Below are 13,618 nucleotides of genomic sequence, written 5' to 3' on the forward strand. Positions count from 1 at the left end.
CACAGATTCCCGTTCGACGTCGGTTGCCACATTCGGTGTTTTAATCCCGCGAGAAAAACCATTTTCCGAACGCGACGACGATACAGGCAGATCGCGAGATAAACTGCTGATAAAGAAGAGTCGATGAAAACATACAAGTTTCCAATACATACGGGAAAACATTAGTCCTTATATTAGCCACTTGCATTTTATAGTAATAAAAAAATCAAAACCTTGAACACTTTTCTGAGCACTTTTTGAACCTGTAATGGTGCTCTTTTTCACAACTTATTATTAAAGTCGTATTTGTTTTTGCAAATAACGATAGATCATTATATTAGTGTTCAATCCAAGAGAGCATGGGTTTTTTAAGAAATTAACGATGGCTTTTATGTCCAAAAAAAATCTGTCAACCGCTGAAGACTACTCATTACCAAAGATTAGCGTGTGTTCGATCCTTTTCCCACAAAAAATGGTTCACTATTATCAAACATGCTTTTTTGGTCTTTTGGTTTGAACTAGGGATCCCAATCGAATATTCGAATATTCGAGTATTCGAATTATTCGTCTGATTTTTCAGCCATTCGTTATTCGAATATTTCATCAACTATTCGAATATTATTCGTGTATATATTTTTTTATAAACTAAATACACAAAATCAACATGAAAAGAGTGATAACGAAGAAGCTGACGATCATGAAGAAAATTATTAAATAAATAATGGGGATAATTGTGATAAAAATGAAGAAAATAAAGAATATGAAATGTCTACATGTGAAGAAACAGATTTATATTCATTAAATATGGAAATGTTTGAAGAAAATCACTTTCCGATCGATAATAATCTCTAAAAAATTTTAGAAAACATCAGAAAAATAACACGAATATATAAGAAGTCACCGGCGAAATATACATTTTTACAAGAAATCATAATGAATAAATAAAATAAAAAATTGGTAAATTATTATTGGCTGTAAAAACGAGGTGGAATTCAATGATCAAATTTATGCTTGGTACATATGTAATTACCTTTATTTTTCATTTTCGAATATATTCGAATATTCGAATAGCTCTTGATTTACTATTCGATATTCGAATAGTTGAAGTCGACGAATATTTGGGATCCCTAGTTTGAACACGAATGGAGTGGTCTATTGTTATTCAAAAAGCACCAAGTCAACGTCTAAGTTTACTAATTACCAATGATCGGCGTTGGGACGATGCTTTATACACAAAAAATTTAAAATCTCGATCACGGAACATCTGGCACCCAAAAACTCTATCAGTCGAAAGCTACACACGCAAAACGTTGTACTAACGAGAACTCGGGTGCCTTATATTTTGTATTCGCCATTTTTGTGGCAGCGATTGTCGTGCGCGCGATCGCAGTTTGCGCAATTATCGGTTTACCGTTTTTTGGCTCTCTTGCTGTGAACACTAATGGAGAGGTCTATCGTTATTTGAAAAGCACCCAGCCGACGTCGAAGACTACTAATTACACATTAAACGGCAAAGGACATAATATTTTGGGATATTTTTATTCGCTTTTTGAACCTTTCGCAATATTGCATCTTCTTCTTTCAACTAAAATATCGAAAAAATAAATTTTCTAATACACCATAATATTTGTCTGATGAAATGGCCAGACAACAAACATTTCAGTTGTGCAACACTTTTGATTATATCCGTAAACTCAAACTATAGTTAGTTCAACATTACATCCATTTTTCTTGTAAATAGAGTTTCGTATAGGGAAAACGTTTAAATTTGCATAATACATTAATATCATTTGATGATAAATGAATGTACTGCTATAGTTCTTCTCCTTCTAGTGCCGAATTCGTATTCGAACGTAGGCGACTACCATGGGCAGACATCGTTTATGGCCCATACGAATTTCTCCATATCATGGGCTAGCCGAAATATTTTTTTGAGTCCGAGACCCATCCATGACCTGATCAGTTCCAGAGCCAAGAGAGCTTCTTTCACCCAAGCCACCGTTTGCCTTCTATTTTCCCCTCTATGATTGTTTGTAGAAGACTGCTATAATTAAACTTAGAAAAAGGCTTGTAAAAGCATGTTTTTTTCTTAGAAATTAACAATAGTGCCCCAACATTTAGTCGAAGTCTAGTTATCAGCAAATTGTGAACAGGAGCAACAAATACACTCGGTTATATCACAGGGTTCATAATATCCTAATTATCATAGACTTTAGCACATCTAACGACTGTAGATTACAGTGCGTTTAACTTCTTTTATAATAATAGATAGATTAATCGCATTGAAAACAGGAAGTTACTACATTGATTAAAATACTCCAAATGAAAATTGCAGTAAAAAATTTTCAAGTCATCTTCGTATTGTAGGGAGTAAATTTTTGATTTAAATAATCTCACTTAGTTTATTAATAATAGTTTTAATACAATTTAATTTATATGTCGACCTGGCAACTCGATTTAGTGGGAGCGGTCGCATGAGTAGCGCATGCGCCCCCCGTCGCCTGCGGCCGCCATTGCGTCATTTTCCTCTTTAACCCTCAGCATCCCTTGTAACCAACGCTGAGATAAATTGTAAATTTAAGCCTTAAAGTATCCAAAATACAAAATATATTTGCAATAACTACGTCATGTTTTATATAATACATTAATTCATTACTTAAATGTTATCCATTTATATTTAAATTAAACCCAAATGATTCAGAAACAAATGAAAATTTTATTTGAAAATATATATTTTTTTTTAAGTACGTCTTTTATTTATCACATATATAGTAAGGCTAGATCTTTTGAATTTTTAGTTTCGGTATACAAAGATGATTAAAGTTTTTTTTATCAGTTTGAATGGTGTGGTAATGAAAGTGTTAGCGTTGTTGTAGATAGCATGCCTCATCCAAGGGTTTGTTTTGATGCTAGAAAGGGAGAGCGCAAGGAAAAGCGGAAAAATTTTCACACATTCGTATAGCATCGACATTATTCGGCGACGATCGTTTTCGCAACTCGTACGTGCAAAAGTTCAATCACACTACCACAGTTGTGTGACTGAATGACAATATAAAAACAAGTTTAAAATGAGTACCCAAAATAATAATTTCTTTTAAAATAAAACCTTTTAATAAATGAGGCAATTCTAGGATTGCATTGAACGTATTATATTTTTATTGAAATTCAATCTCAAAATATATTGTATTATATTTTTCTATTGTAATATATTTTATAATTCGTTCATTAATTCATTGAATCATATCCTATTTCTTTCTACCAATTATACATTAATAAATGTAATCAAATATTCCTTCGAATATTACAACTCTTGTACTTCACATATCTTATGTTACTTGATTCTGAAATCCTGGGAATAAAGCTACGATATCTCATATCGTGCTGTGATTGATTGAAGTGATTTCATAAATAAAAAATGTTACACCGATTATCTCTGAATCCTTTGAAATAAATAACTTCTGATTCAGAATCAGATTCAGAATCGACGCGGTTGATTTAATTTAACGCGGTTGATTTAACTTTTGAGCCCCGTGAAGCCCCGAAGGGGGCGCGGGGGGCCCAGCCTCATGGGGCGCAGCCCCATGGGGCTCAAAAGGGGGCGCCACAAGGGGCGCAGCCCCGTGGGGCCCCGAAGGGGGCCCGGGGGGCCCAGCCTCATGGGGCGCAGCCCCATGAGGCTCAAAAGGGGGCGCCACAAGGGGCGCAGCCCCGTGGGGCCCCGAAGGGGGCCCAGGGGGCCCAGCCTCATGGGGCGCAGCCCCATGGGGCTCAAAAGGGGGCGCCACAAGGGGCGCAGCCCCGTGGGGCCCCGAAGGGGGCCCGGGGGGCCCAGCCTCATGGGGCGCAGCCCCATGGGGCTCAAAAGGGGGCGCCACAAGGGGCGCAGCCCCGTGGGGCCCCGAAGGGGGCCCGGGGGGCCCAGCCTCATGGGGCGCAGCCCCATGGGGCTCAAAAGGGGGCGCCACAAGGGGCGCAGCCCCGTGGGGCCCCGAAGGGGGCCCGGGGGGCCCAGCCTCATGGGGCGCAGCCCCATGGGGCTCAAAAGGGGGCGCCACAAGGGGCGCAGCCCCGTGGGGCCCCGAAGGGGGCCCGGGGGGCCCAGCCTCATGGGGCGCAAGCCCTAATAGGCATTAACTAAGGGGGGCGAAGCCCTAGACGGCAATTAATCATGGGGGCGCGGAGGGGCGAAGCCCTAAAAGGCAACTGATCATGGGGGCGAAGCCTTAGACGGCATTTAATCATGGGGGCGCGGAGGGGCGAAGCCCTAAAAGGCATTAACTAAGGGGGGCGAAGCCCTAAACGGCAATTAATCTTGGGGGCGTGGGGGGCGAAGCCCTAAAAGGCAACTGATCATGGGAGCGAAGCCTTAGACGGCATTTAATCATGGGGGCGCGGAGGGGCGAAGCCCTAAAAGGCATTAACTAAGGGGGGCGAAGCCCTAAACGGCAATTAATCTTGGGGGCGCGGGGGGCGAAGCCCTAAAAGGCATTAACTAAGGGGGGCGAAGCCCTAGACGGCATTTAATCATGGGGGTGCGGAGGGGCGAAGCCCTAAAAGGCATTAACTAAGGGGGGCGAAGCCCTAAACGGCAATTGCTCATGGGGCGTGGAGGGGCGAAGCCCTAGAAGGCAAAGGCTCAGGGGGGCGCCGAGGGCGAAGCCCTAGAAGGCAAAAAAAAATTTTGATTTTTTTTTTTGATTTTTTAAAAAAAATTTTTTTAATTTTTTTTTAATTTTTTTTTTATTTTTTTTTTAATTTTTTTTTTTTATTTTTTTTTTATTTTTTTTTTATTTTTTTTTTTAATTTTTAAATTTTTTTTAAATTTTTTTTTTTTTTTTAATTAAATTAGCTTAGTCATGTTTAAGCGGTTTATATTATAAACACTGAGCGAAGCCGGGTAATACAGCTAGTGTACTATATTTTCACTCCTAAATATTGCGCCAAACATTTAAAAACGGACAATTCTTTGAATTCAGCACAGTGAATAATTTTCAATCGAATTATTATTCAATAAATCTCAAAAATTTGGGAAAGCGAATGAACGCACATGGTCGTCATTTTGGTGTTTGTGTGCAGTTGTCAGAGTGTGCCGGTCGCGTGCTTCTAGAAGCGTCCCGTCCATCCGCAGCTGACCGGAAAACTTCGAAGATGTCGGGGACTCTCTCGTTAACTGGTACCCGGACTTCCGGTGCCACCGTGAGGACACAAAATGGTAAGACTGCGCCCCCCGAAGACTCGCCACATTTTCCGCCCACGCCCTCGCACCCGCCCATCGCCCATCACACGTGCTCGTCCCTAACCAAAACTGCCACTCCCTGTCATCCCGTGACCTGTCACCCACAATGAATATCACTCACACCAGGAATGACTACACGACACCCTTAAATTCCGCTCCACACCAAATGTTTCCAACTTCTGGGTACATGTCGTTTAGGTTATTTGCGTGGGTGACTAAGTAATCGCTTTTGTTCCTATACTTATATTACATTTTATTCGAATGTCATTCCGCAATGTAAGTAATACTTTTAGTAGAATTGATGTTTTATTGATCGATTTCGTTATAACTGCATATATTAGACCTTGGTAAATTTCATAAAAGATAGCTGTTTTTTCCTTTTTTTATTCTTGTTTCAATTTGCATCCTGAAATGCAATCAATTTTTTTTTGTTCCATACAATCTTTTTACAATTTATTAAATTATAAAAAAAATCTCATAACTTTGGTGTGTAATACATGTAACACCTTGAATTAATTTTTATCCGACAATTAACTTTATACGTCGTAATTACCAAATTTAAACATTATTCGGTCTGATTATTAAATTGATACAAATTTAAAAGCATTCACCAAACTTTAATTTAAAAATCGCATACTTGCTATCCAATTTTTTATTGGAATATGAAAATATTTTCAGTCCCATTTTCAAATATACATATATATATTTTTATATTATTTAAAATTAGTTTAAGTTACGTAGTTTTCTAGTAACTGGTTCATATATTACATATAGAACTAACTGGAAAAAGTCACATGTTTTAACCAGGGCTGTGGAGTGAAGTCGTAAAAAATCCTTTTTTATATTATTTTTAATTTTAATTAGTAGTATTATGATATGCGTCAACTAGAATCTCTAATTCTGTTTAAGTAAATCAACTAATTAATTAAAAATTAATAATTTCTTCATAAAAATCGTTTAATTGCACATATGTTTTATGTGTTCTGGCCAGAACCCATGTTTCCTCCATCTCATATTTTTTTTTTTATTAAATATATGTGTTTGTGTACAGGTTTTTCATTCCAAATTGACCCTTTTTCAATGTCAATTTGAAATGAAAAAAAGGGTCAATTTGGAATGAAAAACCTATATAAAATTCATACACATATACTATGAATATTGTACATACCTCCTTTTTCATTTTATTTATACCAATAATTCAATAAATTGGGTTACATGTCAATTTTTAGTAATTTTTTTAATTCCTTTAATTTTTTTGTATTTTAAAAACCGCTTTTATTTTTGATATTAATAATTTAATAAGTTTGCAAAAAAAATTGGTGAGTCAGGGTCAAATCAAAAAATAAAGTCGGTAAATTTTGATCCGACTACACAGCCCTGCCCTGGTTGTAATGAATGCTACCAATAACAGATTTTTTGATCCTGTTAAGTCAAATTCCCTAATATATTAGATAAGCATAAGAACCACAAATCAACACAATATTGATAAATTAATATTACCAATTATACTCACAGAAGCCTTAAATATGTTGAAAAACTCTAGGCCCCGCCCTGTAACATTATATCTAAAATGGCTTATAAGTTTTCGAAAAAATTTACTCAAAATGGAATCGAAATTTTTATACTATGGTTATTTGACTAGATGTTTTAATTGTTTCATGTTTTTTCAGTGGCGGCAGCATGTGCTGTAGCAAACATTGTAAAAAGCTCACTGGGTCCAGTGGGTTTGGATAAAATGTTGATTGACGATATCGGAGACGTTACAGTTACTAATGATGGTGCTACAATTTTGAAGTAAATAATTCATTGACGTTATTATATGTAGAATCGGTCAAAAAAAAATGGTACATTTAATAATCAATATTTCGCTCTTAGGTTGTTGGAAGTCGAACATCCAGCTGCTAAAGTTTTAGTTGAGCTGGCTCAACTTCAAGATGAAGAAGTCGGCGACGGTACAACATCGGTGGTTATTCTCGCAGCAGAACTGTTAAAAGTATGTTATTATATATATATATATATATATATATATATATACATATATAGTTGAATACTACTTTCAAGAAATTGAATTGGATATTAATTTTTTTTAATGTTCGTTTTAGAATGCAGATGAAATGGTTAGACAAAAGATTCATCCAACCAGTATTATAACAGGCTACAGGCTAGCATGTAAAGAAGCTTGCAAATACATCACAGACAACCTCTCAATTCCGACGGAACAACTCGGAAGAGAATGTTTGATCAATTGCGCCAAAACTTCAATGTCGTCGAAAATCATTGGAGCGTAAGTTAACGATTATTTAATCCATATATTTATTAGTTTTTTGTTTTGTTTTCTTACCGTGTTGATTGTGTGAACAGGGATAAGGACTATTTTGCTGACATGGTGGTTGATGCAGCTAACGCAATTAAGACTGTTGATTCAAAAGGAAATGTTGTATATCCAATCAAAGCAGTCAATATATTGAAGGCTCACGGCAAAAGTACTCGCGAAAGTATGCTCATCAATGGATATGCTGTAAATTGCACAGTAGCGTCACAAATGATGGTCAAAAAAGTTGTAGATGCTAAAATCGCATGTTTGGACTTCTCACTCCAAAAAGCTAAAATGAAGATGGGAGTTCAGGTATTATCAATTAATTTTTTTTTTTTTTTTATCCTGTTATTGTAGATAGAAATATATTTTATCCTTAAATTGTAGATTTTGGTTACCGATCCAGAAAAGTTGGAAGCAATTCGTGCTAGAGAACTGGACATCACCAAAGAGCGAATTGAAAAAATACTTGCGACGGGAGTTAATGTAGTTTTGTGCACCGGCGGCATTGATGACTTATGTTTAAAGTATTTCATAGAAGCTGGAGCGATGGCCGTCAGACGTTGCAAATCGGCTGATTTGAAGAGAATCGCCAGGGCAACTGGGGCTAAATATCTCACTTCTCTTACAAATTTGGAAGGTATTATTACTACAGCACATACATATGTATATTTCACGTCACAAATATAGTAGCTTGTTAAGCTTAAAAATTATTAATCATTGCAGGTGAAGAATCTTTTGATGCTAAAATGATCGGTGAAGCTGCGGAGGTAGTTCAAGAAATGATTTGTGATGAAGAATTAATTCTTGTTAAGGGGTATTTTTTTTTTTTTTAATATTCAATATTTGATAGGATCAAACCAAGGAACTTGTAGTAAAACTTCAGGTTATTTTTCACAGACCAAAGGCTCAAACTGCCGCATCTATAATTTTACGAGGACCCAACGATACATATTGTGATGAAATGGAACGTTCAATCCACGATTCCCTGTGTGTCGTCAAGCGAGTGTATGAAGGCAAGCGAGTTGTTCCAGGTGGAGGTTGTGTAGAAGCTGCCCTCTCTATTTATTTGGAAAACTTTGCTCACACATTGGTTAGTATATTATAGATTTGTGCCCTTTATAATTAAATATAATAACTCTAAATTATAAATATGTCATTTTGTTTATAGGTTTCCCGAGAACTTTTAGCTGTGGCACAATTTGCGCAGTCGTTGCTTGTAATTCCGAAGACATTGGCAGTAAATGCCGCACTCGATGCTACAGATTTAGTATCAAAATTAAGAGCTCATCATAATGCCAGTCAAACTAAGGTATGTAGATGTGTCCTTTCATGTCCATTTAACATAATATGTAAGTATGCTAATTTGTATTCGCTCTCGTTACAGGTTGAACAAGCTAATCAGAAGTGGGTAGGGTTAGATTTATACAAAGGTACCGTTGTCGACAATAAGCAAGCTGGCGTTTTAGAACCCGAGCTTTCAAAAATTAAAGCGTTGAAATTCGCCACAGAGGCTGCTATCACAATTCTTCGTATTGATGACATGATAAAATTGGATGCGGAACAGTCTAACGGGAAAAGTTATGCTGACGCATGTCACAGCGGCGAATTGGAAGATTAATCTCAAGCATTTATTTATCGTTAGCTTTATGTTCATTTCATCATTGCAAACAAGTATTACTTTTGCATTGCATTAATTGTCGCAATTAACATTTGTCTCAAAAATACCACTTAACTTTGGCAACCTTATGCACTATTTGCATATAAGTGCCTAATAAATAATGTTCTTTTATTACTCATCACGCCAGTGCTTATTTTTTTATATCATTAATTTGCAAACTTAAATTAACTTTTTAAAATAAAGACAAATTAAAACCATACGTTTCTTTTATTTTAAATATATTCAATGTATGTATTTACATGTTATATTGCTATATTTTGGCAGTGATTATATATAAGCAACAGAGAAATGTTATAATAATAGGTAGCTTTAGGTGTCATATTGTTTCCAGGTTTCAGTAGGTCCACCGACGTACTTAATTAATTTCTGCCGCAGTCGTGTTCAATGTAAATATGTCTGATAAACATTCTCTATTTTTTCATATTTCTCATCAGATGGGCAAGGGCATCGTTAAAAATTTCACAATGCATTCAAAAACACAAACAATATGGAATTCATTTTTATGAATAAGTTAATCATTTTAAGTAACATATTATTCAATTAATATTGAAGTTTGTAAAAGTGTCATGGCGACTGCCGGCATTCTTCATACAATTCCAGGGGTGGCACCAGAGAAATATATATTTTTTCAGTGCTAAACAATATTACATAGGCGTGGAAACCAATAAAACTTACAAATTTATAAATTTTTCGCTTTCAGTATTAACTGGTGGGAAGTTTTTAAGGAAAATTCACCATCAGCTACTTTAAAGAGATTGTGCCCGACTTGTTGGTCGTCCAGATTAAATTCCATCAATGCACTTTGAGATACATTTATGTACATATGTACAGATGTTTAAAAGTGTCTTTAAAAAGTAAAAGAAAGGATGAACAATCAGAAGCAAAGGGGCTTAAAAAGAAAATGGAAAGTTTCGAATTTATTCTCCTACTCCTGCTTTTTGATAAAATTCTTTGGCCTCTCAACCTTGTAAAGTCCTTCAATCAAAAAACGCCGATGTCATCAGTACTCAGTCTATAATTAGACATACATATGCATTTGACGAGATATAATTTTAGAAATAAATTTGAAGAATTCGTAACAATTTCAACAAATATTGCAACTAAATGAGGGTTGAAGCCAAAATTGACATAGAATCATTAATCTCTTGTCTAAAAGCACTTTAATGAACTTAGTTATGATACACAATTCCAGGACCCATTAAAATAATTTTTTATATGGCACTATGTAAAAGTAACCTTAGTGCAATTGAAGATTTGTTTCGCGTTATTTAATGACATTGTTTCAAAGTTCGCTTTCCTGCAAAGCAAAAATGTCGTTGAATTATCAAATTACGATTTACATACATACATATATATGTATGTATATTGTGAAGCCAAATCTCTAACCGACCAATATGTCAATGATTTTAACAAATCATTGTCTAATCAAGTGCTTGATTTGCGTTCGTACTTAAAAGAAAATAAACCTTGTAAAAATAAAGAAGATCGACAGTGTTTCATCATATTCAGAAGGTCGCTTTTAGTTCGCTGTGTAAAGCTCTCTTTGGGGCAGAATACGTGTGCCCCGGTCGCTTATATTCTCGATTCGATTCGAAAAATAACGACACCGTTAAAGTTTTGCGACATTTCAAACATATTTTGCAAGGTTTGTTTAGTATCCAATCAAAATCAAGTTTGCATTTTTGTCATTAAATATTTTTTATTAATCATATTTTTGCTGTTTTAGAACACAATGAACTAAGTCGATAATTTGTTAAAAAAAAGTCATCTTCCACTCATAAAATGTTACTAAAAATATATTAAGTTCATTTTTTTGGAAAAAAATAATATTTAGGGGAGAGGGCTTTAGCGTCCTCTTGCCCCACCTGTTTTTAAAGGAGATTAATTATTTGGTAGGTAAAAAATAACTAAAATGATCAGTTCAAAATTAAGATTAATAATCATTAATTTATTAAATAAGTGATCAATTAAATAATATAAATGATAAGTAAAACCAAATAAATTATAATTATGGACAGTTGGATGATAGCGCGTCGCCCATTTTAGATCTTAGCAGCCAACACTTATTTATTTAAGGGTCAGGTTAAGTTAGGGTTGGCCCTATTCATTTAAGATTCGGTTGTTAGGGTCGGTATTTAGTAATTTAACAAACATGCGAGAACTAAGACAGTGAGACTGAAATGAACCTGGAGCGAGGGGAAAGGACCAAGGGGGTTGAAACCAAAAAAAAGTCGTCATTTGTCGAACAGTGTAATTGATCATTTATTTTAAAATCTTATCATTTTGGTTTAATTACTGCTCATATTATTTAAATACTTATCATTATATTTAACAACTGATCGCATAGCAACTGATCATTTATTATATGCACTGATCAATCCATTATTTTTACCTACCTAATCTTTTTTTTTTTACTGATCAAAATGTGAATTTTTTACTGATCGGTTAAATAGAGGCCGTTTTAAAATCACGAGCCGCCCCTGTGTGTAGTTATGGAAAGGGTACTTGTATTATTTTCTGACACAGGCTACTTGTTAGAGAAGCCACTTTTATTATTATAGATAAGCAATGCATAATTCCCTGGATCGTTTCTACATATGTATATTAAATTATGGCTGCAAAAACTCTGTCACAAGTTTATTAAAATCATCGGCATATCTCAAATGAATATTGTGCTTCCCTTCAGGATACACATGTAATCTGAAAATTGAATGAAAATCTACATCAAGTACTGACACATGATTAATGGTTGAAATATATAGAATGTCCTTTACTTTGAATTGCGAATGTTGCTCTGCAATAGAGGGGTGTGTGCAGGGTCCACCATACTGTCTTTTTCTCCGTGAACAATGAGGGTCGGACATTCGATTTTTTCCAAAAAACTCATACAAATATCGCCGCGGTTAGTATAATAAATATTTTTTACTCCGTCGCACCACTTGTGCCATGTTTCCTCAAAGTATTTTTCACCGTACACGGCGATCATTGGCTCTTTCATCTTCGCAGACCATTTATTAATATCTCGAACATCTAGGTGTGTACAATGTTAAGAATTTACAAAAAAAAAAAAATTATTGTTGCATAATAATAATAAACTCACTATCGTATAATTTTAATTCCGATTTCAAAATATGGGATTTTGCACCCCAAATCACAGCTTTCTTAACATTCTTAGGATACTTTGCTGCTAAAAATATTGAAGATATTCCACCATCACTCCATCCTAATAGTGAGAATTTTTGTAGATCTAAAGCCTTAAATTTAAAAATCAAACAGACATTAATTACACTTGAATAAATCAGAAGAATAAAGAAGCAAATATTTAATTACCCTCATAAGGAGTAGCGCTGTATCTGCATCTTTTTCATAAAAGTTTACTGGGAATTCTCTTTCGGGTGGTATGCTCTTTCCATAGCCGGGAGGATCCCACGCTATTAGCGTGAATAAATCTTTATTCAATCCTTTTATTTGAGGTGCAAAATCAGTCCAAATGGAACCGAGTGCTCCTGGCATAAAGAGTAGATTGTATGGACCGTTTCCAACTTTCAGATAATTTATTTGGTAGTCACCGACTTGAATTTTCTTCTCCTGCATACATTGAATACATAATATTATTTGCATAAGTTTAGATGCACTTATTAGATTGCAACAAATAGAGCTAGTTATATATATATATATGTATATACAAAATATTACATATACATTTCCATTTAATTGTCTAAATTGTAAAAACATCAACAATTATTTTTATTGATATTTAGCAGAAATAAAAATGTTTTGAAAAATATTATTTCGAGCATCCATTACTCATTATTTATACATACATACATATACACTTATGAAATATTTTCGATTATTTATTACGCTTCAATTCTAAATTGCACGAATTTATGTAATTTTTTTTCAATATCTTATCAATGTTATTGATTCGATAAAATAATGATATTTATATATTACCGTCATGTCATCTTTTTTGACAGAAAAATTCCTGCTAACAACTGGTGTGATATTCTTAGTAAAACGTAAATTAAACACAAAGAGTCTACTTAGAGATTTCATGTTGACTATTGTTCAAGACCACCTCTATGATTGTAATTAGAGCGATAAGCGCTACAACGCGAACTGACCGATAATAAACATGACTGAACGTACAACAAACACGAAAAAACTTTCACTTAGATTAAGTGTCTCTCACGTTCGACATATCATATATATACATATTTACGTTGCGTAACTGTTAAATAAAACAGATTTTAACATTAAAAGCCATCCCTACAGTGTCATATATTTACCAGAGGGTGAACTTATAAAATACAATGGTAAAATATACATTTTATATGCACTTTAGCATCTAATATTTTAAATGAAAGAATCGGCAATGAATGATGAATACGTATAATTGAAAAGT

General features: G+C 35.0%; 2 protein-coding genes across 2 annotated transcripts; one reads left to right on the forward strand and one right to left on the reverse strand.

The window, feature by feature from the left end:
* Positions 1-4,867: 4,867 nt before the first annotated feature.
* On the forward strand, positions 4,868-9,483 carry CCT1 (chaperonin containing TCP1 subunit 1). The gene is made up of 10 exons (XM_077433018.1): positions 4,868-5,191; positions 6,886-7,009; positions 7,091-7,208; positions 7,318-7,499; positions 7,577-7,841; positions 7,917-8,169; positions 8,256-8,346; positions 8,430-8,622; positions 8,701-8,841; positions 8,917-9,483. Exons 1-10 carry the CDS (start codon positions 5,017-5,019, stop codon positions 9,148-9,150), a joined length of 1,776 nt encoding a protein of 591 aa, XP_077289144.1. The 5' UTR covers positions 4,868-5,016; the 3' UTR covers positions 9,151-9,483.
* On the reverse strand, positions 9,443-13,403 carry LOC143913316 (serine hydrolase BPHL). Its single transcript, XM_077433019.1, has 6 exons — positions 13,168-13,403; positions 12,541-12,798; positions 12,311-12,464; positions 11,985-12,240; positions 11,772-11,910; positions 9,443-9,483 (listed from the first exon to the last, which is right to left on the reverse strand). The coding sequence occupies exons 1-5, from the start codon at positions 13,267-13,269 to the stop codon at positions 11,820-11,822; spliced, it is 861 nt and encodes a 286-aa protein (XP_077289145.1). The 5' UTR covers positions 13,270-13,403; the 3' UTR covers positions 9,443-9,483; positions 11,772-11,819.
* Between the last annotated feature and the right edge of the window lie 215 nt (positions 13,404-13,618).

This window comes from Arctopsyche grandis, chromosome 6 (genome assembly GCF_051622035.1).
Source record: "Arctopsyche grandis isolate Sample6627 chromosome 6, ASM5162203v2, whole genome shotgun sequence".
Lineage (NCBI taxonomy): Eukaryota > Metazoa > Arthropoda > Insecta > Trichoptera > Hydropsychidae > Arctopsyche > Arctopsyche grandis.

What these genes read in the sequence shown, in the direction of transcription:
- CCT1 (XM_077433018.1), top strand. Translation starts at nt 5,017, where the DNA reads ATGAACGCACATGGTCGTCATTTTGGTGTTTGTGTGCAGTTGTCAGAG. An exon ending in TTCTCTTACAAATTTGGAAG is followed by an intron (nt 8,170 to 8,255) that starts GTATTATTACTA and finishes TAATCATTGCAG; the next exon opens with GTGAAGAATCTTTTGATGCT. An exon ending in ATAATGCCAGTCAAACTAAG is followed by an intron (nt 8,842 to 8,916) that starts GTATGTAGATGT and finishes CTCTCGTTACAG; the next exon opens with GTTGAACAAGCTAATCAGAA.
- LOC143913316 (XM_077433019.1), bottom strand. Translation starts at nt 13,269, where the DNA reads ATGAAATCTCTAAGTAGACTCTTTGTGTTTAATTTACGTTTTACTAAG. An exon ending in CAGCGCTACTCCTTATGAGG is followed by an intron (nt 12,465 to 12,540) that starts GTAATTAAATAT and finishes TTTAAATTTAAG; the next exon opens with GCTTTAGATCTACAAAAATT. An exon ending in AGCAACATTCGCAATTCAAA is followed by an intron (nt 11,911 to 11,984) that starts GTAAAGGACATT and finishes TTCAATTTTCAG; the next exon opens with ATTACATGTGTATCCTGAAG.